This window comes from Oncorhynchus gorbuscha, linkage group LG03 (assembly GCF_021184085.1).
Source record: "Oncorhynchus gorbuscha isolate QuinsamMale2020 ecotype Even-year linkage group LG03, OgorEven_v1.0, whole genome shotgun sequence".
NCBI classification, from domain to species: Eukaryota; Metazoa; Chordata; class Actinopteri; order Salmoniformes; family Salmonidae; genus Oncorhynchus; species Oncorhynchus gorbuscha.
In genome coordinates, this window is record NC_060175.1 from 94,021,930 (window position 1) to 94,049,533 (window position 27,604).

The 27,604-nt window shown below is 47.4% G+C and overlaps 1 protein-coding gene across 3 annotated transcripts in view; it reads right to left on the reverse strand.

Moving 5' to 3' along the window:
* LOC124032268 (formin-like protein 3) overlaps positions 1–27,604 on the reverse strand; it is a 103,171-nt gene that overhangs the window by 42,162 nt on the left and 33,405 nt on the right. For all 3 annotated transcript variants that reach the window (XM_046344534.1, XM_046344535.1, XM_046344533.1), the window contains exons 2-3: positions 2,500–2,583; positions 1,788–1,945 (exon numbers count right to left, since the gene is read on the reverse strand). In XM_046344534.1, coding sequence (XP_046200490.1) covers positions 1,788–1,945; positions 2,500–2,583 — 242 coding nt within the window. The remainder of the gene's footprint in view (positions 1–1,787; positions 1,946–2,499; positions 2,584–27,604) is intronic.

The window sequence follows — 27,604 nt, forward strand, 5'->3', positions numbered from 1 at the left end:
CCATCTCTTGCCCTCCCTCTCCCCTCTCTCTTTCTTCCTCCCTTCTCCTCTCTTCCCCTCTCTCCCATATCTTGCCCTCCCTCCCTCTCCCCTCTCTCTTTCTCCCATCTCTTGCCCTCCCTCCCTGTCCCCTCTCTCTTTCTCCCCTCTCTTCCTCCCTTCCCCTCTCTACCTCTCTTCCCGTCTCTACCTCCCTTCCCCTCTCTATCTCTCTTCCCCTTTCTCCCATCTCTTGCCCTCCCTCCCCCTTCCTTTCCTGTCCAACCAGATGCTTTTTCAGATTGTTTTGGCAATCTGAGGAATAACACGCCATAGATTCCGGAGACATGCAACAAACAGGGCTCTGTTCCACTGACTCTATTCTGCCCACTAAACTACAGCCTTGGTCTGAAAATAGCATCCCTATTCTTTTACTATGTCTTTCTAGGAAAAACATTAGAACACAAGACTTGATGAAAATGTAATAGGTATTACTCTTGGAGCCACGCCCTGAATACAATGACAGATCACAAATTATCTTTAAGTTTGATTTAAAGGACATCTCTAACTCATCAGAGGAACAGTAAGTATCGGTCTGATGTCTGATTCGGATCCTGATTAGGTTAAACAGTGTGTTAGGATGACAGAGAGGAGGGAGGGGCTGAGAGAAGGTTTCTCCAAACTGAGTATTTTCTTATGTATAAATTTGTGTACGTGTGCGTATGTAAGCGTGCCTGCTGTCCGTGCTGCATGTCTGTGTTGCATGTCCGTGCGTGTTTGCACGTGTGTGTGCTTTTCACAGGGTTCATCGTTGGTCGGCCATGCTTCCTGTCCCTCTGGTGTACACCAGCTTCCTCCTTTACTATGTTATGGTGGAGTGGACCATTCCTTTCCTAGCAGTACAGTACAATTACTACCATCTGAGCATTGTGAAGAGGAAGACTGTGGAGACTGGGAAGGCTGGGGAGCCTGGGGAGGCTGTGGAGACTGGGGAGGCTGGGGAGACTGGGGAGGTGGTGGAGACTGGGGAGGCTGGGGAGGCTGGGGAGACTGGGGAGGCATGGGGAGACTGGGGAGGCTGGGGAGACTGGGGAGGCTGGGAAGGCTGGGGAGACTGGGGAGGCTAGGGAGACTGGGGAGACTGGGGAGGCTGGGGAGACTGGGGAGGCTGGGGAGACTGGGGAGGCTGGGGAGACTGGGGAGACTGGGGAGACTGGGGAGGCTGGGGAGACTGGGGAGGCTGGGGAGACTGGGGAGGCTGGGGAGACTGGCAGGACAAAACAATAGGAGTAAAAAGTGATCTGTGTGCCAGGGCTTGTGTCGATCAGGGCAGCAGGAAAACAAGCTGTAGGTCCCTCGGACAGGAAGAGGAAGAGCACAGAAAGGCCCTTTATTTCTTAAAGGGGAGGGGAGATCATGGAATTGTTTCTTAAAGATAAAATAATAATGAAGATCATTTCCCATCAGCCTTCACTTCCGTAGTAGCCAGTATTCTTCTAGCAGTCCCCCGCCACAGGAGTAACATTATAGCACTACATTGAGGAATTAGGACAGGTCACATCAATCTCTGGTGAATATCATGTAAAAATAGACTGTAGTGTTGGTGATCTAATGTACTCTGACTCTCATTGGAGAGGAGAGGAGAGGAGAGGAGAGGAGAGGAGAGGAGAGGAGAGGAGAGGAGAGGAGAGGAGAGGAGAGGAGAGGAGAGGAGAGGAGAGGAGAGGAGAGGAGAGGAGAGGAGAGGAGAGGAGAGGAGAGGAGAGGAGAGGAGAGGAGAGGAGAGGAGAGGGAGAATAGATCATCACCCTATGTGATTGGTCCTCAGTGATATCTCCAGTTCCCTCAGAACCTTAGTGGATTCCTGGACCCGCCTTCGGAACTTCTTGCGTGTGACTCCTGGGTCTAAGTAGCCCCGTAGCTTAGAGATGTAGGCATGAGGAGGGTTCTTCACCTGAAACCGTTCCTAATATAACATACCGGGAAGAGGGAGGACAGAGTGAGCGGTGCAGCGTAAAAGGTTTCTAATCATCATGAAGTGAAAACTAAACCTACACTGGAAATATATATGTTTCTATCAAAACTATTAGCATTGCTTCATAGCTATTGGTTTCTGAATAGACCAGATGTGTGGGATTGTAGAGCTGTAGTTGTGGGTTTGTAGAGGTGTAGTTGTGGGTTTGTAGAGGTGTAGTTGTGGGTTTGTAGAGGTGTAGTTGTGGGTTTGTAGAGGTGTAGTTGTGGGTTTGTAGAGGTGTAGTTGTGGGTTTGTAGAGGTGTAGTTGTGGGTTTGTAGGGATTGGGTTTGTAGAGGTGTAGTTGTGGGCTGTAGAGGTGTAGTTGTGGGATTGTTGTGATTGTAGAGGTGTAGTTGTGAGGGTTTTGTGGGAGTTTAGAGGTGTAGTTGAGGGTTTGGGATTTTTTAGAGGAGTGAGTTGAGGGTTTGTATTTTAGAGGTGTAGGTGTGGGATTGTTCACTTGTAGTAACCTACATGTGTTGTAGTTTTTAAAGGAGTTTACCTGGTCACAGATGAGGTCCCATTTCTTGTCATTATCATACTGTCTGAGGAGTCTGGCTTTGTCAGGAGGAAGGTTCATGGAATTCTGAAAACACAAGACAATATTTCATCAGTCACACCCCAATGCAATATCAGTGCAGACAGCTTTGTTGAACCATTCATTGATAATTTCATCATAATTCATAATTTCATGACCGTTCCAGAGCTGACAACCCTGCCTCGGTATATTGTGTTGTTTGAGACCAGTTTAGTGTCTTTTAGGGCCTTGGACGGGTCAACAGGTCCTGTCCCGAATCCTGGGCAGTGACACAGGCATATGATCTCACTTCCTGTTGACTTGAGCTCATCCAAAACCCTCAAATGTGTCCCAAATGGAATCCTATTCTCTATATAGTGCACTACTTTAGAGCCCTATGGGCCCTGGTCGAAAGTAATGCACTATACAGGGAATAGGGTAGACTTTGGGTTGCAGCCCTCCTCTGCGGTTGGTTGCAACAAGCTTCTAGAACTTTCAGTCCGTCTACAATGCCCCTTTTAACCACATGCTATACGGACTACAGCCTCTCTGTCTGTCTATCAGAGAGGAATATTACTACCTTCTGATGACTGTCACTTATCAAGCAATAAAAACACATAACATGAGAACTGAGAGGCACAGGACAGGCAACATCACAGTTTTACTACTATGGCCCAAACGAGGTCATTCAACTGCTCTAGTCTCATTTGTTGTTTAAGTGTGTGTGTGTGTGTGTGTGTGTGTGTGTGTGTGTGTGTGTGTGTGTGTGTGTGTGTGTGTGTGTGTGTGTGTGTGTGTGTGTGTGTGTGTGTGTGCGTGCGTGCGTGCGTGCGTGCGTGCGTGCGTGCGTGCGTGCGTGCGTGCGTGCGTGTGTGTGTGTGTGTGTGTTTTTTTGTGTGTGTGTGTGTGTGTGTGTGTGTGTGTGTGTGTGTGTGTGTGTGTGTGTGTGTGTGTGTGTGTGTGTGTGTGTGTGTGTGTGTGTGTGTGTGTGTGTGTGTGTGTTTGTGTGTGCTCTGTTTTCTCAGTCAGCCTCAGACTTGGGACACCCCCCATTTTACATCCCAAATACAGAGCCCCGCAGCCACGACACACACATGCGGTCACGCACGCAAACAAGCATGCGAGTACAAACACACACGCACACAATGACACGCACACCACAAAATGCCTGTCAGCTTGATCTCTGTATGGCCTCACCCCCTGGCTTCCCACCTGGCCTCTCCCCTGGGCTCTCCCCTGACCTCTCCCCTGGCCTCCCCTCTGGCCTCCCCCTGGCCTCCCTCTGGCCTCCCCCTGGCCTCCCCCTGGCCTCCCCTGGCCTCACCCTGGCCTCCCCCTGACCTCCCCCTGGCCTCACCCTGGCCTCCCCCTGGCCTCACCCTATCTCTCCTGCTGACACACACAGGCTAGGTCTCGAATCCTCTTTCCTCGTTCATCTTTCCTTCTTGCATTTTCTCTCCTCGCCTCCTTCTCAAAACACACTGGAGGAGATGAGGTGAGAGACCTCCAGTGCAGTTGAGGAGGCGAGGAGATAGGAGGCGAGGAGATAGAGCTTTAACAGATGACAACACAGTCTAGTCATGATCCTCTGGATCCTCCTTTAACCAGCAGTAGCACCTGTACTGCAACTCACCTTTTAGCTGGGAATGTGTACAAGATGAAATGTACCAACCAACCAATACACCATTCTATTAGTAGCACCAGCATCACCATTTATTATCAGGTATTATCGTGTATTATCTATGCTTTGCTATTCCTATCCCTACAACGATTCATAGCAGTGGAATATCATATGTAAAGTGTATTTTTATTTCTTTTCCACAGTGCGGTGGGGTGATTGGATCTTTCCATCAGCAACATGAATCATGTTGGACTGACTGTCTGAGGGGATGAATGAAGACCGTGGCACATTGCTTCTGTGCTGTGGAGTACTGCTGAGGTAGCCTGGAAATCCTGACAAAATCACACTACAGTAGTGAAACAAACATGAAACGGAGGTGAATACAGTCTGGATTTCCAGGCTACTGCTGAGGAAGAGTGCCATTGACTCAGACTTACATAAGATAGCAACTATAATAATTGATCCTTTGAATGTTTACGATGAACTATTAACATTTTCTGCCTTTTTTAAACGAAGAAAAATAATTCAAGATTGAAACTGAAACTCTAAAAATTAAGAAAAATTATTCAACCAACAACAACAAAAATCTCTGAGAACTATATTGGTCCCTGGGCCTGACTGACTGTAGAGGAGAGATCAGTCACAATGTGTTACAGTAGGGCTCTTTGACAAGACATTGCCTTCCAAATGACACTCTATCCCCTATACTATACATATACTATATAGTGCTATAATACTATATATATATTTTGTATATACTATATAGTGCTATAATACTATATATACTATATAGTGCTATAATACTATATATATATACTATATAGTGCTATAATACTATATATACTATATAGTGCTATAATACTATATATATACTATATAGTGCTATAATACTATATATATACTATATATACTATATATGCTATAATACTATATATATACTATATAGTGCTATAATACTATATATACTATATAGTGCTATAATACTATATATATATATATAGTGCTATAATACTATATATATACTATATAGTGCTATAATACTATATCTATACTATATAGTGCTATAATACTATATATATATACTATATAGTGCTATAATACTATATCTATACTATATAGTGCTATAATACTATATATATACTATATAGTGCTATAATACTATATATATACTATATAGTGCTATAATACTATATACTATACTATATAGTATACTATATATACTATATAGTGCTATAATACTATATAAATACTATATAGTTCTATAATACTATATATATACTATATAGTGCTATAATACTATATAAATACTATACTAGTTCTATATATACTATATATATATATACTATATAGTGCGATAATACTATATATATATATACTATATAGTGCTATAATACTATATCTATACTATACAGTGCTATACTACTATATATATACTATATAATGCTATAATACTATATATATACTATATAGTGCTATAATACTATATCTATACTATATAGTGCTATAATACTATATATATACTATATAGTGCTATAATACTATATATATACTATATAGTGCTATAATACTATATCTATACTATATAGGGGATAGAGTGCCATTTTAGACGCTGAGCATTCCAGCCTCTGCCTTCCAAAACGCAGAAAAAACACAGACGCTGAGCATTCCAGCCTCTGCCTTCCAAAATGCAGAAAAAAACACAGCTGAGCATTCCAGCCTCTGCCTTCCAAAATGCAGAAAAAAACACAGCTGAGCATTCCAGCCTCTGCCTTCCAAAACGCAGAAAAAACACAGACGTTGAGCATTCCAGCCTCTGCCTTCCAAAACGCAGAAAAAAACACAGCTGACGCCTCTGCCTTCCAAAATGCATTCCAGCCTCTGCCTTCCAAAACGCAGAAAAAACACAGACGCTGAGCATTCCAGCCTCTTCCTTCCAAAACACAGAAAAAAACACAGCTGAGCACTCCAGCCTCTGCCTTCCAAAACGCAGAAAAAACACAGACGCTGAGCATTCCAGCCTCTTCCTTCCAAAACGCAGAAAAAAACACCGCTGAGCACACCAGCCTCTGCCTTCCAAAACGCAGAAAAAACACAGACGTTGAGCATTCCAGCCTCTGCCTTCCAAAACGCAGAAAAAACACAGACGCTGAGCATTCCAGCCTCTGCCTTCCAAAACGCAGAAAAAACACAGACGCTGAGCATTCCAGCCTCTTCCTTCCAAAACGCAGAAAAAAACACAGCTGAGCATTCCAGCCTCTGCCTTCCAAAACGCAGAAAAAACACAGACGCTGAGCATTCCAGCCTCTTCCTTCCAAAACGCAGAAAAAAACACAGCTGAGCATTCCAACCTCTGCCTTCCAAAACGCAGAAAAAAACACAGCTGAGCATTCCAGCCTCTGCCTTCCAAAACGCAGAAAAAACACAGACGCTGAGCATTCCAGCCTCTTCCTTCCAAAACGCAGAAAAAAACACAGCTGAGCATTCCAGCCTCTGCCTTCCAAAACGCAGAAAAAACACAGACGCTGAGCATTCCAGCCTCTTCCTTCCAAAACGCAGAAAAAAACACAGCTGAGCATTCCAACCTCTGCCTTCCAAAACGCAGAAAAAAACACAGCTGAGCATTCCAACCTCTGCCTTCCAAAACGCAGAAAAAACACAGACGTTGAGCATTCCAGCCTCTGCCTTCCAAAACGCAGAAAAAGCACAGACCCTGAGCATTCCAGATGTCCAGAATTAGGTTACACAGGGAATACATCCTGTTTATAATGGTTACAAATTTGCTATAAATCCTCTCTCTCACAGACTCTCTCTCCTCCCCCGCTTGTCTCTCTTGGGGGAGAATGTTATCTACAACACAGTCTCTCTCTCTCTCTCTCTCTCTCTCTCACTTCAGAAGGGTACACACTGGAGGACTATTCATGTGTGAGCTGCCTCTCATTTATTCCAAATGTCAGAAACACAGTGGGAAACTGACCACAAAGTTTCATATTCAACACTACTGAAATATGTCTGACTCTCAGACAAAACAAACAAAGCTGATGACACTTGTGGGTTACCAAATCAAATCAAATGTAATTAGTCACATGTGCCGAATACAACCTTACAGTGAAATGCTTACTTACAAGCCCCTAACCAACAATGCAATTTAAAAAAAATATGAATAAGAATAAGAGATAAAAGTACAAAGTAATTAAAGAGCAGCAGTAAAATAACAATAGCGAGACTATATACAGGTGGGTACCGGTACAGAGTCATTGTGCAGGGGCACCAGTTAGTTGAGGTAGTATGTACATGTAGGTAGAGTTATTAAAGTGACTATGCATAGATGACAACAGAGTGTATCAGTGGTGTAAAGAGGGCGTAGGAGGGGCAATGCAAATAGTCTGGGTAGCCATTTGACTAGGTCTTCAGGAGTCTTATGGCTTGGGGGTAGAAGCTGTTTAGAAGCCTCTTGAACCTAGACTTGGCACTCCGGTACCACTTGCCCTGCGGTAGCAGAGAGAACAGTCTAAGACTAGGATGGCTGGAGTCTTTGACAATTGTTAGTGCCTTCCTCTGACACCGCCTGTATAGAGGTCCTGGATGGCAGGAAGCTTGGTGATGTACTGGGACGTATACACTAGTATAGTCTTCAGTCTCCTGAGGAGGAATAGGTTTTGTCGTGCCCTCTTCATGACTGTCTTGGTGTGCTTGGACCATGTTAGTTTTTGGTGATGCGGAACACAAGGAACTTGAAGCTCTCAACCTGCTCCACTGCAGCCCCGTCGATGAGAATGGGGGCATGCTCAGTCCTCTTTTTCCGGTAGTCCACAATCATCTCCTTTGTCTTGATCACGTTGAGGGAGAGGTTGTTGTCCTGGCACCACTCTCTGACCTCCTCCCTATAGGCTGTCTCGTCGCTGTCTGTGATCAGGCCTAGTACTGGCAAATTGGTGTTGGAGTCATGCCTGGCCGTGCAGTCATGATGAACAGGGAGTACAGGAGGGGACTAACCACGCACCCCTGAGGGACCCCTGTTGTTTACCACTTCTGTTAGCTTCTTTCTTTCTTTCTTTTTTATTTCAAATTTATTTAACCAGGTGGCCAGTCGAGAACAAGTTCTCATTTACAACTGCGACCTGGCCAAGATAAAGCAGTGCGACACAAATAACAACACAGAGTTTCACATGGAATAAACAAACATACAGTCAATAACATAATAGAAAAGTCTATATACAGTGTGTGCAAATGAGGTAAGGGAGGTAAGGCAATAAATAGGCCATAGTGGCGAAATAATTACAATTTAGCAAATTAGTGATAGATGTGCAGAATGAATGTGCAAGTAGAGATACCGGGGTGCAAAGGAACAACAACAAAAAATAACAGTATAGGGGTGAGGTAGTTGGATGGGCTATTTACAGATGAGCTATGTACAGGTGCAGTGATCTGTGAGCTGCTCTGATAGCTGGTGCTTAAAGTTAGATAGGTAGATATGAGTCTCCAGCTTCAGTGATTTTTGCAATTTGTTCCAGTCATTGGCAGCAGAAAACTGCTGCCGGCCAAAGGAGGAATTGGCTTTGGGGGTGACCAGTGAAATATACCTGCTGGAGCGCGTGCTACAGGTGGGTGCTGCTATGGTGTCCAGTGAGCTGAGATAAGGCAGGGCTTTACCTAGCAGACTTATAGATGACCTGGAGCCAGTGGGTTTGGCGACGAATATGAAGTGAGGGCCAGCCATTTACATTACATTTAAGTCATTTAGCAGACGCTCTTATCCAGAGCGACTTACAAATTGGCCAACGAGAGCATACAGGTCGCAGTGGTGGGTAGTATATGGGGCTTTGGTGAAAAAACAGATGGCACTGTGAGACTGCATACAATTTGTTGAGTAGAGTGTTGGAGAGTATTTTGTAAATGACATCGCCGAAGTCAAGGATCGGTAGGATAGTCAGTTTTACGAGGGTATGTTTGGCAGGGAGTACAGGGGGAGTACGTACAAGGGAGTACGTATGGGCCTTGTTGGAGAACTAATTATGTTTGCTAGGGACTATGAAGAGAGAAAGGTAGGGACTAGTGAGAGAGAGAGAGAGAGAGAGAGAGAGAGAGAGAGAGAGAGAGAGAGAGAGAGAGAGAGAGAGAGAGAGAGAGAGAGAGAGAGAGAGAGAGAGAGAGGTAGGGACTAGGGAGAGAGAGAGGAAGGGACTAGGAAGAGAGAGAGGTAGGGACAAGGGAAGGGACTATTGCGAGAGAGAGAGAGAGAGACTAGAGAGAGAGAGAGAGAGAGAGAGAGAGAGAGAGAGAGAGAGAGAGAGAGAGAGAGAGAGAGAGAGAGAGAGAGAGAGGGGTAGGGACTAGGGGAGAGAGAGCGAGAGAGCGAGAGAGCGAGAGATGTAGGGACTAGGGAGAAAGAGAGGTAGGGACTAGGGAGAGAGAGAGAGCGAGAGAGAGATAGAGGGAGAGAGAAAGGTAGGGACTAGGGAGAGAGAGAGAGAGAGAGAGAGAGAGAGGGAGAGAGAGAGAGAGGGACTAGGAGAGAGAGAGAGAGAGAGAGAGAGAGCGGTAGGGACTAGGGAGAGAGAGAGGTAGAGACAAGGGAGAGAGAGGGGTAGGGACTAGGGAGAGAGAGAGCGAGAGAGAGAGAGCGGTAGGGCCTAGGGAGAGAGAGGTAGGGATAAGAGAGAGAGAGAGGTAGGGACTAGGGAAAGAGAGGTAGGGACAAGGGAGAGAGAGAGGTAGGGACTAGGGAGAGAGAAAGGTAGGGACTAGGGAGAGAGAGAGGTAGGGACTAGGGTGAGAGCGAGGTAGGGACAAGGGAGAGAGAGAGGTAGGGACTAGGGAGAGAGAAAGGTAGGGACTAGGGAGAGAGAAAGGTAGGGACTAGGGAGAGAGAGAGGAAGGGACTAGGGAGAGAGAAAGGTAGGGACTAGGGAGAGAGAAAGGTAGGGACGAGGGAGAGAGAGAGAGAGGTAGGGACTAGGGAGAGAGAAAGGTAGGGACTAGGGAGAGAGAAAGGTAGGGACGAGGGAGAGAGAGAGAGAGGTAGGGACTAGGGAGAGAGAGAGGTAGGGACTAGGGAGAGAGCGAGGTAGGGACGAGGGAGAGAGAGAGAGATAGGTAGGGACTAGGGAGGTAGGGACCAGGGAGAGAGAGAGAGAGAGGTAGGGACTAGGGAGAGAGAGAGAGGTAGGGACTAGGGAGGTAGGGACCAGGGAGAGAGAGAGGGGGACTAGGGACTAGGGAGAGAGAGAGAGGTAGGGACTAGGGACAGAGCGAGGTAGGGACTAGGGAGAGAGGGAGGTAGGGTGGGAGAGAGAGGTAGGAACTAGGGAGAGAGAGAGGAGAGGGACTAGAGAGAGAGAGAGAGAGAGAGAGAGAGAGAGAGAGAGAGAGAGAGAGAGAGAGAGAGAGAGAGAGAGAGAGAGAGAGAGAGAGAGAGAGAGAGAGGGAGGGAGAGAGAGAGGTAGGGACTAGGGAGAGAGAGAGAGGTAGGGACTAGGGAGAGAGAGAGAGATAGGTAGGGACTAGGGAGGTAGGGACCAGGGAGAGAGAGAGGTAGGGACTAGGGAGAGAGAGGGTAGGGACTAGGGAGAGAGAGAGAGAGAGAGAGAGAGAGAGGTAGGGACCAGGGAGAGAGAGAGGTAGGGACTAGGGAGAGAGAGAGAGAGGTAGGGACTAGGGAGAGAGAGAGAGATAGGTAGGGACTAGGGAGGTAGGGACCAGGGAGAGAGAGAGGGAGAGAGAGGTAGGGACTAGGGAGAGAGAGAGGTAGGGACTAGGGAGAGAGAGAGAGAGAGAGAGAGAGAGAGAGAGAGAGAGAGAGAGAGAGAGAGAGAGAGAGAGAGAGAGAGAGAGAGAGAGAGAGAGAGAGGGAGGGACTAGGGAGAGAGAGAGAGAGAGATAGGTAGGGACTAGGGAGAGAGAGAGTGAGAGAGAGAGCGGTAGGGCCTAGGGAGAGAGAGGTAGGGATAAGAGAGAGAGAGAGGTAGGGACTAGGGAAAGAGAGGTAGGGACAAGGGAGAGAGAGAGGTAGGGACTAGGGAGAGAGAAAGGTAGGGACTAGGGAGAGAGAAAGGTAGGGACGAGGGAGAGACAGAGAGAGGTAGGGACTAGGGAGAGAGAGAGGTAGGGACTAGGGAGAGAGCGAGGTAGGGACGAGGGAGAGAGAGAGAGATAGGTAGGGACTAGGGAGGTAGGGACCAGGGAGAGAGAGAGAGGTAGGGACTAGGGAGAGAGAGAGAGGTAGGGACTAGGGAGGTAGGGACCAGGGAGAGAGAGAGGGGTATGAACTAGGGAGAGAGAGAGGTAGGGACTAGGGAGAGAGCGAGGTAGGGACTAGGGTGAGAGCGAGGTAGGGACTAGGGAGAGAGAGAGGTAGGGACTAGGGAGAGAGAGAGAGAGAGAGAGAGAGAGAGAGAGAGAGAGAGAGAGAGAGAGAGAGAGAGGTAGGGACTAGGGAGAGAGAGAGAGGTAGGTAGGGACTAGGGAGGTAGGGACCAGGGAGAGAGAGAGGTAGGGACTAGGGAGAGAGAGAGAGATAGGTAGGGACTAGGGAGAGAGAGAGAGATAGGTAGGGACTAGGGAGGTAGGGACCAGGGAGAGAGAGAGGTAGGGACTAGGGAGAGAGAGAGAGATAGAGAGAGAGAGAGAGAGGTAGGGACTAGGGAGAGAGAGAGAGGTAGGGACTAGGGAGAGAGAGAGAGAGATAGGTAGGTAGGGACTAGGGAGGTAGGGACTAGGGAGGTAGGGACCAGGGAGAGAGAGAGGTAGGGACTAGGGAGAGAGAGAGGTAGGGACTAGGGAGGTAGGGACCAGGGAGATAGGTAGGTAGGGACTAGGGAGATAGGGACTAGGGAGGTAGGGACCAGGGAGAGAGAGAGGTAGGGACTAGGGAGAGAGAGAGGTAGGGACTAGGGAGGTAGGGACCAGGGAGAGAGAGAGGGGTATGGACTAGGGAGAGAGAGGGGTAGGGACTAGGGAGAGAGAGAGGTAGGGACTAGGGAGAGAGAGGTAGGGACTAGGGAGGTAGGGACCAGGGAGAGAGAGAGAGGTAGGGACTTGACTACGACAGTGTTCCTCTTGCCTCTCTAGGCCCTCTGACTGCTGTCTGCAACACACAAAGAGACAGAGAAGATGTTTCCCCTCAAGGTAGAATATGGTCAATTCGCCCACTGTGACTGCAACACACACAGCGACAGAGAAGATGTTTCCCCTCAGGGTAGAATATGGTCAATTCGCCCACTGTGACTGCAACACACACAGCGACAGAGAAGATGTTTCCCCTCAGGGTAGAATATGGTAATTTAGCTAACTTAATTTGAGTTTCTACTTCCTGTGTTTACAAGAAGAGAATATGGAACGTATCAAGGCAATATTCCTTTTTTTTACTCTTGAACTAATACAATTCAACAGAGTTAGTTCCTCTCCTGAGTGTTATGGAATAAGGAAGGAAAAATAGAGTGATGCAGAAAGAAACTCAAGTGTTGTGTTCGTCATCGTGCTCGTCATCGTGTTCGTCATCGTGCTCGTCATCGTGCTCGTCATCGTGTTCGTCATCGTGCTTCGTCATCGTGCTCGTCATCGTGCTCGTCATCGTGTTCGTCATCATGCTCGTCATCGTGTTCGTCATCATGCTCGTCATCATGCTCGTCATCATGCTCGTCATCATGCTCGTCATCGTGTTCGTCATCGTGCTCGTCATCATGCTCGTCATTGTGCTCGTCATCGTGCTCGTCATCATGCTCGTCATCGTGCTCGTCATCGTGCTCGTCATCGTGCTCGTCATCGTGTTCGTCATCGTGCTCGTCATCGTGTTCGTCATCGTGCTCGTCATCATGCTCGTCATCGTGTTCGTCATCGTGCTCGTCATCGTGTTCGTCATCATGCTCGTCATCGTGCTCGTCATCGTGTTCGTCATCGTGCTCGTCATCGTGTTCGTCATCATGCTCGTCATCATGCTCGTCATCATGCTCGTCATCGTGTTCGTCATCGCGTTCGTCATCGCGTTCGTCATCGCGTTCGTCATCGCGTTCGTCATCGCGATCGTCATCGTGTTCGTCATCTGCTCATCATCGTGCTCGTCATCGTGCTCGTCATCGTGTTCGTCATCGTGCTCGTCATCGTGTTCGTCATCATGCTCGTCATCGCGTTCGTCATCGCGTTCGTCATCGCGCTCGTCATCGTGCTCGTCATCGTGCTCATCATCTGCTCGTCATCGTGTTCGTCATCTGTTCGTCATCGTGCTCGTCATCGTGTTCGTCATCATGCTCGTCATCGTGCTCGTCATCGTGCTCATCATCGCGTTCGTCATCGCGTTCGTCATCGTGCTCGTCATCGTGCTCGTCATCGTGCTCGTCATCGTGTTCGTCATCGTGCTCGTCATCGTGTTCGTCATCATGCTCGTCATCATGCTCGTCATCGTGCTCGTCATCGTGTTCGTCATCGCGTTCGTCATCGTGCTCGTCATCGTGCTCGTCATCGTGCTCGTCTTCTGCTCGTCATCGTGTTCGTCATCTGTTCGTCATCGTGCTCGTCATCTGCTCGTCATCGTGTTCGTCATCGTGTTCGTCATCTGCTCGTCATCGTGTTCGTCATCGTGTTCGTCATCTGCTCGTCATCGTGTTCGTCATCGTGCTATTCATCAAGCTCGTCATTGTGCTCGTCATCGTGTTCGTCATCGTGCTATTCATCAAGCTCGTCATCATGCTCGTCATCGTGTTCGTCATCATGCTCGTCATCGTGTTCGTCATCGTGTTCGTCATCGTGTTCGTCATCGTGTTCGTCATCGTGTTCGTCATCTGCTCGTCATCGTGTTCGTCATCGCCGTGTCATCGTTCGCCATCGTGTTCGTCATCTGCTCGTCATCGTGTTCGTCATCGTGTTCGTCATCTGCTCGTCATCGTGTTCGTCATCGTGCTCGTCATCGTGCTCGTCATCGTGCTCGTCATCATGCTCGTCATCGTGCTCGTCATCATGCTCGTCATCGTGTTCGTCATCATGCTCGTCATCGTGTTCGTCATCATGCTCGTCATCGTGTTCGTCATCATGCTCGTCATCGTGTTCGTCATCGTGCTATTCATCAAGCTCGTCATCATGCTCGTCATCGTGTTCGTCATCGTGCTATTCATCATGCTCGTCATCGTCTTCGTCATCGTGCTCGTCATCGTGCTCGTCATCGTGCTCATCATACTTCCACTCTGCCCACCACATCTCCCATGCAAACAGCCTGTCTTGTTTGACCTAAGATTGATCGGCCTGCTTGACAAAGGAGTGAATACACAGCTTTGTTTTTGATTCTGTGAAGTCAATGCCATTCCCATCCTATGACATTTGAGCTATTTTTTTCCAACAGCATATTGCAATACAGTAGCCAGTGGGCAGGGTAACAACACTGCCCTAATTCACCACACATCTAACATTTATTATCATAGCCTGGGCCAGATCTATTTGTGCTGTCTTGCCAATGACAATAGAATAGGCAGGATAGCACAAACAGGTCTGTGGCCAGGCTTTTGTTATCATCATCTATGGGCCACACTGACCAGCTATAGCAGTTACATAATTACCAGAAGAGTTTCACTAAGGATTAGGCTTCCATTGTGATCATGAGTGAGAAGAGAAAGAGCTGCCAGGATGAGGAGGCTGCAGAGAAAAGAAAGAGAGAGATTGAGAGAGGAGACAGAGACAGAGAAAGAATGAGAGAGATTGAGAGAGGAGACAGAGACAGAGAAAGAATGAGAGAGATTGAGAGAGGAGACAGAGACAGAGAACGAAAGAGAGAGATTGAGAGAGAGACAGAAAAAGAGAAAGAATGAGAGAGATTGAGAGAGGAGACAGAGACAGAGAAAGAATGAGAGAGATTGAGAGAGGAGACAGAGACAGAGAAAGAATGAGAGAGATTGAGAGAGGAGATAGAGACAGAGAAAGAATGAGAGAGATTGAGAGGAGACAGAGACAGAGAAAGAATGAGAGAGATTGAGAGAGGAGACAGAGACAGAGAAAGAAAGAGAGAGATTGAGAGAGAGACAGAAAAAGAGAAAGAAAGAGAGAGATTGAGAGGAGACAGAGAAAGAAAGAGATTGAGAGAGGAGACAGACAGAAAAAGAGAAAGAAAGAGAGAGATTGAGAGAGAGAGACAGAAAAAGAGAAAGAAAGAGATTGAGAGAGGAGACAGAAAAAGAGAAAGAAAGAGAGAGATTGAGAGAGGAGACAGACAGAAAAAGAGAAAGAAAAAGAGAGATTGAGAGAGGAGACAGACAGAAAAAGAGAAAGAAAGAGAGAGATTGAGAGAGGAGACAGAGAAAGAGAAAGAGAAAGAAAGAGAGAGATTGTGTCATGAATCCCGCTTCCTGAGTCTGTGTTGCCTGTGTTTCTGTCCTGGAGTGTGTTTCCGGTGTCCTGGAATGCACCCTGTCTGGTTGCCGGGCGAATTAGCTTGTTGGGAGATCGATGTTCACCCGCACCTGTATCCCATCAGTAATCTGCACACCTGTCCTGATCATCACCTCTCCCCTTCAAAAGCTCTGACCTGACATCCATTCCCTGCCGGATCGTTAGCCATGAACAGTATGTTGTACCAGAGTATCAGCCTCAAGTTGGATAGAATTTGTTTTGTTGTTTGTTACGTATTGCTTGCCTTAAACTTACCTCCGTTTGTTCTGTCTTCAGTTACTCACCCGGATCATTTACCCCATTCCCGCCTGGTCGTCGGAGGATTCCGCTACCCCAGTGGATCCACCTATTTACTCCCATCAACTCACCACCGCTGCCCGCTACGCCACCTGGATATATCTACCCATTCACATTCACTTGTAAATAAATACTCACCTTCTTCCTACTCTCCTTGTCCTGGTCTGCTTCTGGGTTCGATTTTGAAAGAACGTGACAGAACGATCCGGCCAAGGATGAACCCAGTGGACCTGGACTCCGTTTGCCATGCCATTACCCAGCAGGGGAAGACATTGGGACAACACAAGACGGCGCTACAGGAGATAGCGGGTTCAATCCAGAACTTATCTGCTAGCTTGACACAAATCCAGGATCAGCTCAGTTTGCCGGCGATTCATTCACCACCTGTTTCACCCATCTCACCTGCCGTGTCTGGTGCGGTTCCCTCCCTTGAACCCAAGGTACCGACGCCTGATAAATATGAAAAGGGATTTGGGAAGATGCCGTTCGTTTCTTATGCAGTGTGGGTTAGTATTTGATCTGCAGCCCCATTCTTACGCCACTGACAAGGCTAGGATAGCCTTTGTTATTGAACTGCTGCGTGAAAGAGCTCTGGAATGGGCCTCAGCCGTTTGGGAACGACAGGAGACCTGCATGGCTTCATACCAGGAGTTCACGGGAGAGATGAGAAAGCTTTTTGACCATCCAGTCCGAGATAAGGACGCAGCTAAATGTTTGTTCACTCTTCGCCAAGGAGCTCGCAGTGTGGCAGACTTTGTGATAGAATTCAGGACATTGGCTGTGGAGAGTGGTTGGAATGAGGAGTCACTACAAGCGTTTTTTTTACCAGGGGTTGTCGGAGCAACTCAAGGACGAGCTGATCTCCTATCCAGAGCCTAGTGACCTAGATAGTTTGGTCACCTTAGCTATTCGGGTAGATAATAGAGTCCAAGAGAGAAGGAGGGAGAAGCAGTGGGGTCCATCTAATCAATCTGAGACTCTGTTACCATTCGGGTCAGGAAGTGGACCAGAACGGGTTGATCATTTTCCCTCACACGGGATTAGTGGAGGAGTCCTGCCGCCAGATCCTGAACCTATGCAAGTAGGGCGGCACGGGTTAACTAAGGACGAGCGCCAACGTAGACGTGAGACCAACAGCTGCCTCTACTGTGGTAGCTCGGGACATTACATCTCCGTTTGTCCTCAGCGCCTGTTAAACTGCTCGGCTCGTTAAGTTTGGGAGGTTTGTTAGCGAGCCAGTTTCAACCTCTCAAGAGCCCTGTCAGACTGTCAGACCTCGTTTTCCTGCTACCCTCATAAATAAGAATCAGAGTTTAGCGATTAACGCTTTCATCGATTCAGGTGCCGATGACAGCTTCATTGATGCCGACTTAGTGGAACAGCTGGGGCTTTCCAAAGAGCAATTACCGGAAGCCATTGAAGCAACCACTCTGAATGGCAGTAGTCTGGCACGGATCACTATGAGGACCGGTTAAGATGTTGTTGTCTGGGAATCATTCAGAGGTTATTTCTTTTTTCATTTTGCCTTCCCCCCATGTTCCTCTGGTTCTTGGATAACCCTGGCTAAGAGAACACAATCCTTCGTTTGATTGGGTGACTGGTAAGGTAACTAGTTGGAGCATTGAGTGCCATGCTAACTGCCTCAGGACTGCCTGTTCTCATGCTATCCCCAGTCGGGTCAGTGAGTCTGCTCCTCCTGATTTGTCCCTGGTTCCTGAAACATATCACGAGTTGGGTGAGGTGTTCAGTAAGCAGAAAGCTCAGTCACTTCCTCCCCACGACCTTATGATTGTACAATTAAGCTGTTCCCTGGAGCTGCCTTTCCCAAGGGACGGTTATACAGTATTTCTCGACCTGAGCGGGAAGCCCTGGAGACCTACATAAAGGAGTCTCTTGCTGCAGGTCTCATTCGTCCCTCGTCATCACCCCTGGGATCTGGATTTTGTGAGTAAGAAGGATGGCTCTCTTCGACCGTGTATTGATTATCGGGGGTTGAATGATATTACGGTCAAGAACAAGTACCCCTTGCCCTTGATGAGCTCCGCTTTCGATTCTTTACAGGGTGCTACTGTGTTTACGAAGCTTGATCTACGCAATGCGTATCATCTGGTTCGGATCAAAGAGAGGGACGAGTGGTTGACTGGATTCAATACACCTATGGGACATTTCGAGTACCAGGTGATGCCGTTTGGACTTTCCAACGCTCCAGCAGTGTTCGAAAGTTTGGTGAATGACGTGCTGAGGGATATGATCGGTCTGTTTGTGTTTGTTTACCTGGATGACATCCTGATTTTCTCCAAGGAGCTTTCCAGCCACATCCAGCATGTTAAGCAGGTCCTGCAGCGGTTATTGGAGAACCGTCTGTTTGTGAAGGCAGAGAAGTGTGATTTTCACGCCCACACTACATCCTTCCTCGGGTACATCATCTCCAGGGGTGAGATCAAGATGGATCAAGAGAAGGTTCGGGCGGTTCGGGATTGGGCCCGGGCCGGTACGAGATTGCAGCTCCAGAGATTCCTCTGATTTGCGAACTTCTATCGGAGGTTTATCCGTGATTACAGCCGGGTGGCCGCCCCTTTAACTGCTCTGACGTCTTGCACCAGAATTTTCTGTTGGACTCCTGAGGCAGACCGAGCATTTCTGAACTTGAAGAGCCGATTCACCAACGCGCCGATTCTCTCTCAACCTGACACTTCCCGTCAGTTTGTTGTTGAGGTGGAAGCGTCTGATGTGGGGGTGGGCGCCATCCTGTCCCAGCGTAGCTCCACTGACGGTAAACTCCATCCCTGCGCCTTCTACTCTTGTCGTCTTTAACCAGCTGAGGGAAACTACGATGTGGGTAACCGGGAGCTTCTCGCTGTGAAGCTTGCCTTGGAGGAGTGGTGTCACTGGTTGGAGGGAGCGGAGCAACCGTTTGTGGTCTGGACTGAACACAAGAATCTGGCTTATGTGCAATCGGCTAAACGTCTCAACTCCCATCATGCCAGGTGGGCTTTGTTTTTTGGACGCTTAAATTTTTCCCTGACGTTCCGACCTGGGTCGAAGAACGGCAAAGCGGACGCCTTGTCCCGGATGTTCTCCAAGACGGATGAGAGTGGGGCCAAGACTGAGACGATTCTTCCCCAGAACCTTGTCGTGGGAGCCGTTACATGGAGGATTGAGGAGAATGTGATGGCGGCCCTTCGGACGCAGCCCGGCCCCGGTAACGGTCCACCCGGTCGGTTGTTCGTGCCTGAGTCGGTCCGTTCTGCTGTTCTTCAGTGGTCCCACGCCAGCAAGATAGCTTGTCACCCTGGCGTTGCTCGGACTATGGCGCTACTGCGCAGACGATTTTGGTGGCCTGCCATGGGAGAAGATACCCGGAGGTTTGTTGGCGCATGTCCTGTTTGTGCTCAGAACAAAAGTACCATTCGGCCCAGCTCTGGGCTTCTTCACCCCCTACCTATTCCTCGGAGACCTTGGTAGCATCTGGCCCTGGATTTTGTCACGGGATTGCCCCCTTCTGTTGGGAACACGGTCATTCTGACCATTGTGGACAGATTCAGCAAGTTTGCTCATTTTGTCCCTCTCTCCAAGCTTCCATCTGCCACGGAGACGTCCGAGATCCTTGTTAGGGAGGTTTTCAGGGTCCACGGATTGCCCAGTGACATTGTTTCTGACCGTGGTCCTCAGTTTACCTCTGCTGTCTGGAGATCCTTCTGTTTGGCCATTGGAGCTACAGTCAGTCTCACTTCTGGATTTCACCCACAATCTAATGGTCAGGTGGAGAGAGCCAACCAGAAGATGGAGTCCACGCTGCTTTGTCTTGTCTCCTCTGATCCCACCTCTTGGTCATCTCAATTACCCTGGGTCGAGTATGCCCGTAATACCCCTCCTTCATCTGCCACTGGGATGTCCCCCTTCCAATGCCTGTACGGATACCAACCTCCCTTGTTTCCTTCTCAGGAGAGGGATCTTTCGGTTCCTTCTGTCCAGGCACACATTCGCCGTTGCCATCGGACCTGGCATCGGGCCAGGAAGGTCCTCCTTAGAGTTTCTGACCGGTATCAGATCCAGGCGATTCGTCGCCGTATTCCTGCTCCCGCTTATACCATCGGAGATAAGGTTTGGTTGGCTACACGGGATCTTCCTCTACGGACTGAGTCAAGGAAACTGTCACCAAAGTTCATTGGTCCGTTTGTGGTGGAGAGAATCATTAACCCTGTTGTGGTCCGACTCAAATTGCCGGCAACGCTTCGAGTACACCCCACCTTTCATGTCTCCTGCCTCAAGCCGGTTCTCCTCAGTTCTCTGTTGCCCCCTCCTCCTCGTCCTCCTCCTCCTCGGATGATCGGAGGTGGTCCTGCCTACACGGTGCGCCGCATAATGGATTCCAGACGGCGGGGTCGAGGTTTCCAATATCTCGTGGATTGGGAAGGATATGGTCCAGAGGAGAGGAGTTGGATTCCTCGGCGTCAGATCCTTGATGACGACCTGCTTTGTGACTTCTACCGCCTCCACCCTGGCGCTCCAGGTAGTCCGCCCGGTGGCGTTCGTCGGAGGGGGGGGTACTGTCACGAATCCCGCTTCCTGAGTCTGTGTTTGCCTGTGTTTCTGTCCTGGAGTGTGTTTCCGGTGTCCTGGAACGCACCCTGTCTGGTTGCCGGGCGAATTAGCTTGTTGGGAGATCGATGTTCACCCGCACCTGTATCCCATCAGTAATCTGCACACCTGTCCTGATCATCACCTCTCCCCTTCAAAAGCTCTGACCTGACATCCATTCCCTGCCGGATCGTTAGCCATGAACAGTATGTTGTGCCAGAGTATCAGCCTCAAGTTGGATGGAATTTGTTTTGTTGTTTGTTACGTATTGCTTGCCTTAAACTTACCTCCGTTTGTTCTGTCTTCAGTTACTCACCCGGATCATTTACCCCATTCCCGCCTGGTCGTCAGAGGATTCCGCTACCCCAGTGGATCCACCTATTTACTCCCATCAACTCACCACCGCTGCCCGCTACGCCACCTGGATATATCTACCCATTCACATTCACTTGTAAATAAATACTCACCTTCTTCCTACTCTCCTTGTCCTGGTCTGCTTCTGGGTTCGATTTTGAAAGAACGTGACAGATTGAGAGAGGAGACAGAGACAGAGAAAGAAAGAGAGAGATTGAGAGAGGAGACAGAGAAAGAAAGAGAGAGAGTCCCAGGTCAGGACCAGCCAAGTACCACAGAGATTCAGCACGCAGCACAGACGTCATAATCACCAGGGACCAGAGACTTCATCTCCCCTATACACCTTCTCCAGCCATATGAGTCCAGCCAGTTCTCTAGCTGAGTTGTCTCACTGAGCTCCACTTATCCTATAGTTCAGTTTATGTCCTGCAAAGCAGCTAGAGTAGCAGCATTGTCTGAGCCAGAGCATCCCATCGGGCAGGAGCCTCCGGTTTCTGGAGTATGAGGCAGCTTGACGTTCAACTACACCCCCTGGACAGGACGCTAGTCTACCGCAGGGCCTTAAAGCAGCCAGAAGCTCCCAAATGAATTACTGAGAGAAACGTGGAGGACCAACAGGATGTTTCACAAGCTTTACTTTCCCACAGATCCAAGTACTACGGTCCTATCAGCAGTTTAGTACTACGGTCCTATCAACAGTTTAGTACTACGGTCCTATCAACAGTTTAGTACTACGGTCCTATCAACAGTTTAGTACTACGGTCCTATCAACAGTTTAGTACTACGGTCCTATCAACAGTTTAGTACTACGGTCCTATCAACAGTTTAGTACTACGGTCCTATCAACAGTTTAGTACTACGGTCCTGTCAACAGTTTAGTACTACGGTCCTATCAACAGTTTAGTACTACGGTCCTATCAACAGTTTAGTACTATGGTCCTATCAACAGTTTAGTACTACGGTCCTATCAACAGTTTAGTACTACGGTCCTGTCAACAGTTTAGTACTACGGTCCTATCAACAGTTTAGTACTACGGTCCTGTCAACAGTTTAGTACTACGGTCCTATCACCAGAGATTCCTCCCATAGTCCCATGTTCTACTGAAATAACACTGGAAAAAATAGAGATGTGTATTCCTGGAGCTGGAGGACTCTAGTTTGTTTTGTTTGATTGTTTCTAGTTGGTGTCCAGATATCACACATCTGTTTATTTCATCAAGATCTCTGTGGTATAGTCTCAAATACAAACAAGCCCAATAAAGAGCTCTCTGTTCGGGTAAAAACCCATGTCAATCTGGAAGTTATTAAGCAAATGAATACATAGTGGGTGGGATTGTCTCTCTGTTTGAAATCCATAGGCTGACCAAGATTGAATGTGATGCATCTTCAAAACATAGAAAACTAGATCCCAGTCACAGAGCCAAACTGATGAAATCCCGTTATCTCAAATTGCTGAGAACTGCAATGTAGTTTCAACACTTGACACTACTTCTAAGAATCTGTCTACTAGTTTAAAAGTATGCATGGAAACAGATGAAACTGTATCTGTCCCTTTCTAGTTCACCCTGTCTACCATTTGATGTGCTGAACAGACGCCAGACGTTGTCATCACTCTTTCTAAGGAAAGGAAAGAGAGAGGGATGGAGACGGCAGAGGAGCTATCCATGTGGCAGCCCAGACAGAGACAAACACAGAAACCTCCTTTATACCTGGTGCAAACATGCATCCTTTGTCCTGATCTTGTCCACATTCTGATTGTGCTCACATTTCCAGACACGCGTCTTCACATAATATTGAGTTATCTATTTTAAGAAACATATTGATGCCATATGGTGTCACCTGTTAATGATTTTAGAGGGTGATAAAATAATGATTTAAATGGTTTCACTGTCCAGATCCGTCTACACTTGAATGATATCCAGACAAAATCTGTGCCTGACTACATCCAGAGGTGGTCAGGAAGGTCTGATCACAATGTGTCTTTTAATCATCTACACCTATCAAAAAATGTGGGCACAACCAGGTTTAAAAGGGGCTAGAGAGTGAGACACTCACAACCCCTTGTCAGAGAAGAACTCTTACAGACAAGACGTGTTTTTATGAGATAATTTTTTAAAGTGACACATGCCATTTAGCAGACACTTTTATCCAAAGCAAGTCACAGTCATGTACACATACATATGGGTGAACCCACAATCCTGGGGTTGTAAGTATCAGTCTCTACCAACTGAGCCATAATGGACCACTTAAACTGTTTTTTTTTGTATTTTACCTTTATTTAACTAAGTCAGTTAAGAACAAATTATTATATTCAAAGAGAACATTTTTTTATCTTGTCAGCTCAGGGATTTGATCTTGCAACCTTTCGGTTACTAGTCCAATACTCTAACCACTAGGGTACCTGCCGCCCCATGACTTGCAGAGTACAGTATATGTGGTCTTCCTCTTTGCCGACTGGTGACTTTCCCTTTAAAAGCGATCCCACTGTGAGAAACCCTCGCATAAACTGTGTATGACAACACTTAAGAAATGGAGAGAAACTCTAGGCTGGCCAATAGAGGAGGAGATAGGCTTAGTCCTGAAACACTTTAATGAAGGGTTTTGTCTGGTAAGGATGGAAAGCCTATTCCTGCTGATCCGCAGCAGAAACTAGATCCAGGAAGGATCCAAGAGTGAGCAGGCAAAGAAAACAATGTGAATATGGCTCTGGACTGCTGGGTTTTCTTTAGCCATTTTAACTGAGCACATTTACCAAGAAAACCATATCTATTAAGCTTTGGCGGTGAACCAGTATTAGTGACGTCTGGATTTGACTCAAGATAAACATCCTCTCCCATTAAATAACAAGGGGGAGAAGACTCTAATGCCCTCCTCATGGTAGGGCAGCCCCCCCTCAGCTATCACCATCATCGTCATGGGACCAGGGCTGCCTTGGCTGCTCAGTAAATAAAACAGCCTTGAGTCGTGTGCGTGTGTGTGCGTGGGTGCAAGTGGGTGTTTTCCAAAGATAGGGTCACTGTTTTGGTGCTCTCAGGTAAAAGACCTGTTGAATTGATTGAAGAGAGAGAGAGAAAACACTGCCCCTCTTTCTCGGTGCTGACATTTGATATGCCGGGCACTCTTCACAAGGTAACTTGAGGTAACCCAAAGCAGGCAGTCATAACAAAGACCAGCAGAGCCAGAGCCATCAAATCAAATCAACGTTACAGTGAAATGCTTATTTACAAGCCCTTAACCAACAATGCAGTTTTAAGAAGAATAATTGTTAAGAAAATATTTACTCAAATAAAATTAGGTAAAAAATATAAAACAGAAAAAATAAGAAAATAAAAAAGTAACTAATAAAACAAAGAGCAACAATAAAATAACAGTAACGAGGCTATATACAGGAGTACCGGTACAGAGTCAATGTGCCGAGGCTCAGGTTAGTCAAGGTACCAGTCGAAAGTTTGGACACACCTACACATTCAAGGGTTTTTCTTGACATTGTCGAAAAATAGTGAAGACATCAAAACTATGAAATAACACATATGTAATCATGTAGGAACCAAAAAAGTGTAAAACAAATCCAAATATATTTTAGATTCTTCAAAGTAGCCACTCTTTGCCTTGAAGACAGCTTTGCACACTCTTGGCATTCTCTCAAACTGCTTCACCTGGAATGCTTTTCCAACAGTCTTGAAGGAGTTCCCACATAAGCTGAGCACTTGTTGGCTGCTTTTCCTTCACTCTTGTCTGTACATTATGCCTTGAATTTATTCTTCTGCGCCCAGAAACCTGCTCCTTTAACTCTCTGTTTCGAACGTACTAGACAACCAGTTCTTTTAGCCTTTAGCCGTACGCTTATCCTACTCCTCCTCTGTTCCTCTGGTGATGTAGAGGTTAACCCAGGCCCTGCAGCCCCCAGCATCACTCCTAATCCCCAGGTGCTCTCATTTGTTGACTTCTGTAACCGTAAAAGCATTGGTTTCATGCTATGCTGTGTCTGAATCATGGCTTAGGAAGGCCACCAAAAATCCTGAAATTTCCATCCCTAACTATAACATTTTCGACAAGATAGAACTGCCAAAGGGGGCGGAGTTGAAATCTACTGCAGAGATAGCCTGCAGAGTTCTGTCATGCTATCCAGGTCAGTGCCCAAACAGTTTGACCTTCTACTTTTAAAAATCCACCTTTCCAGAAACAAGTCTCTCACCGTTGCCGCTTGTTATAGACCCCCCTTGGCCCCCAGTTGTGCCCTGGACACCATATCTGAATTGATCGCCCCCCACGTCTATCTTCAGAGTTTGTACTGTTAGGTGACCTAAACTGGGAATGCTTAACACCCGGCCGTCCTACAATCTAAGCTAGATGCCTTCAACCTCACACAAATCATCAAGGAACCTACCAGGTACAATCCCAAATTTGTAACCATGGGCACCCTCTAAGATATCATCCTGACCAACCTGCCCTCTAAATACACCTCTGCTGTCTTCAACCAGGATCTCAGCGATCACTGCCTCATTGCCTGCGTGCGTACTGGGTCTGCGGTCAAATAACCACCCCTCATCAATGTCAAAAGCTCCCTAAAACACTTCAGTGAGCACGCCTTTCTAACCGACCTAGCCCGAGTATCCTGGAAGGATATTGACCTCATCCAGTCAGTAGAGGATGCCTGGTTGCTATTCAAAAGTGCTTTCCTCTCCATCTTAAATAAGCATGCCCCATTAAAAAATGTAGAACTAAGAACAGATATAGCCCTTGGTTCACCCCAGACTTGACTGCCCTTGACCAGCACAAAAACACCCTGTGGTGTTGTGCAATAGCATCAAATAGCCCCCGCGATATGCAACTTTTCAGGGAAGTCAGGGATCAATATACTCAGTCAGTTAGGAGAGCTAAGGCTAGCTGTAGCACTAATTCCAAAATGTTTTGAGACACTGTAAAGTCCATGGAGAATAAGAGCTCCTGCTCCTCCCAGACAGTACTGTGCAGCCGTCTTCATTGACCTGGCCAAGGGTTTTGACTCTGTCAATCACCGCATTCTTATAGGCAGACTCAATAGCCTTGGCTTCTCAAATGACTGCCTCGCCTGGTTCACCAACTACTTCTCAGACATAGTTCAGTGTGTCAAATTGGAGAGCCTGTTGTCCGGACCTCTGGCAGTCTCTGTGGGGGTGCCACAGGGTTCAATTCTCGGGCCGACTCTTTTCTCTGTATATATCAATGATGTCGCTCTTGCTGCTGGTGATTCTCTGATCCACCTCTACACAGACGACACCATTCTGTATACATCTGGCCCTTTTTTGAACACTGTGCTAACAAACTTCCAAACGACCTTCAACGCCATACAACACTCCTTCCATGGCCTCCAACTGCTCTTAAATGCAGCTGAAATGTAGCTGAATTGGCAGCCTGAAAAGCATAAAACAATGAATCAGAGGGTTTCAAATCCCCATGTTCCCCATGACACCATCATGATGGCTTTCCAGCTGTGGAGTCTTCCCTACAGCCAGCTCTGCACTCCTCTCTGTCTACCATGCAGTCCAGGTGCCAGGGCTACCTGCTGCACGAGCACACACACACACACAGTGCAGTGCAGCCCCCCAACACACACACAGTGCAGTGAAGCCCCCCACTATCCCCTCTGAAGCCTACAGACCTGGGTTTAAATACTAATGGAAAATCTTTTAAGTACTTCAAGAGTGTGCATTAGCTTGCCTGAAGTGCCACGTGGGTGGGGTTTACACCTTCAGGACTTTTCTATTGGTTCCATTGCAACAGCCAAGCTCAGTCCAGCACAGATAATAGTATTTGAAATCATTTGAAATAGTGTCACGATCATCTGAAGAAGAGGACCAAAGTGCAGCGTGGTACGTTTTCATGATCATTTATTCAAAGAGAACATTAAACAAAATAGAACAAAACAGAAAACAACTACCCACAAAACTCAGGTGGGAAAAGGCTGCCTAAGTATGATTCCCAATCAGAAACAACGATAGACAGTTGCCTCTGATTGGGAACCACACTCGGCCAAAAACATAGAAATATTACACATAGAATGCCCACCCTAATCACACCCTGGCCTAACCAAAATAGAGACCAAAACCCTCTCTGTGGCCAGGGAGTGACACATCGTTTTTGAGCCCAGGTCTGGAAGCCTGGCTTGAAAACCCCCTCATCTCCCCTGGGTCTTCTGGCTCACAGACCTCTGAATAAGTTCTCTACCAGCCGCTGCTTGCTAATGGCGACCCAATGACGCAAAGTCTAGACATTCCATTGCCGGTCTGAGACACACGTCATGCCGACATAAAGAGAGTGATGCCCGAAAACCATTTCAGAAGCAAACAACACCAATAACTGAGCGATCGCTGGACCTCAAACTATTTGTTAGTGTAATTTTCTGTTTTAATTTTTCCTCTAATGGGACTGGGTCTGTGACATGAAGAGAATGATCTATGCCGCTGATAGCCTGTTGTCCTGCTGAGTTGAGTTTCAAGACAATTATCATCATAGGGTTCTATGACAGGGTAGGCTTGTTATCTACACGACAGGGTAGGCTTGTCATCTACATAACAGGGTAGGTTTGTTATCTACATGACAGGGTAGGCTTGTTGTCTTGGTTCCAAGACAGGGTAGGCTTGTTATCAGCAGGGCAGTCTTGTTATCAGCAGGGCAGGCTTGTTATCAGAAGGGCAGTCTTTTTATCAGCAGGGCAGTCTTGTTATCAGCAGGGTAGGCTTGTTATCAGCAGGGTAGGCTTGTTATCAGTAGGGCAGTCTTGTTATCAGTAGGGCAGTCTTGTTATCGACAGGGTAGGCTTGTTATCAGCAGGGTAGGCTGTTATCAGTAGGGCAGTCTTGTTATCAGCAGGGAAGGCTTGTTATCAGC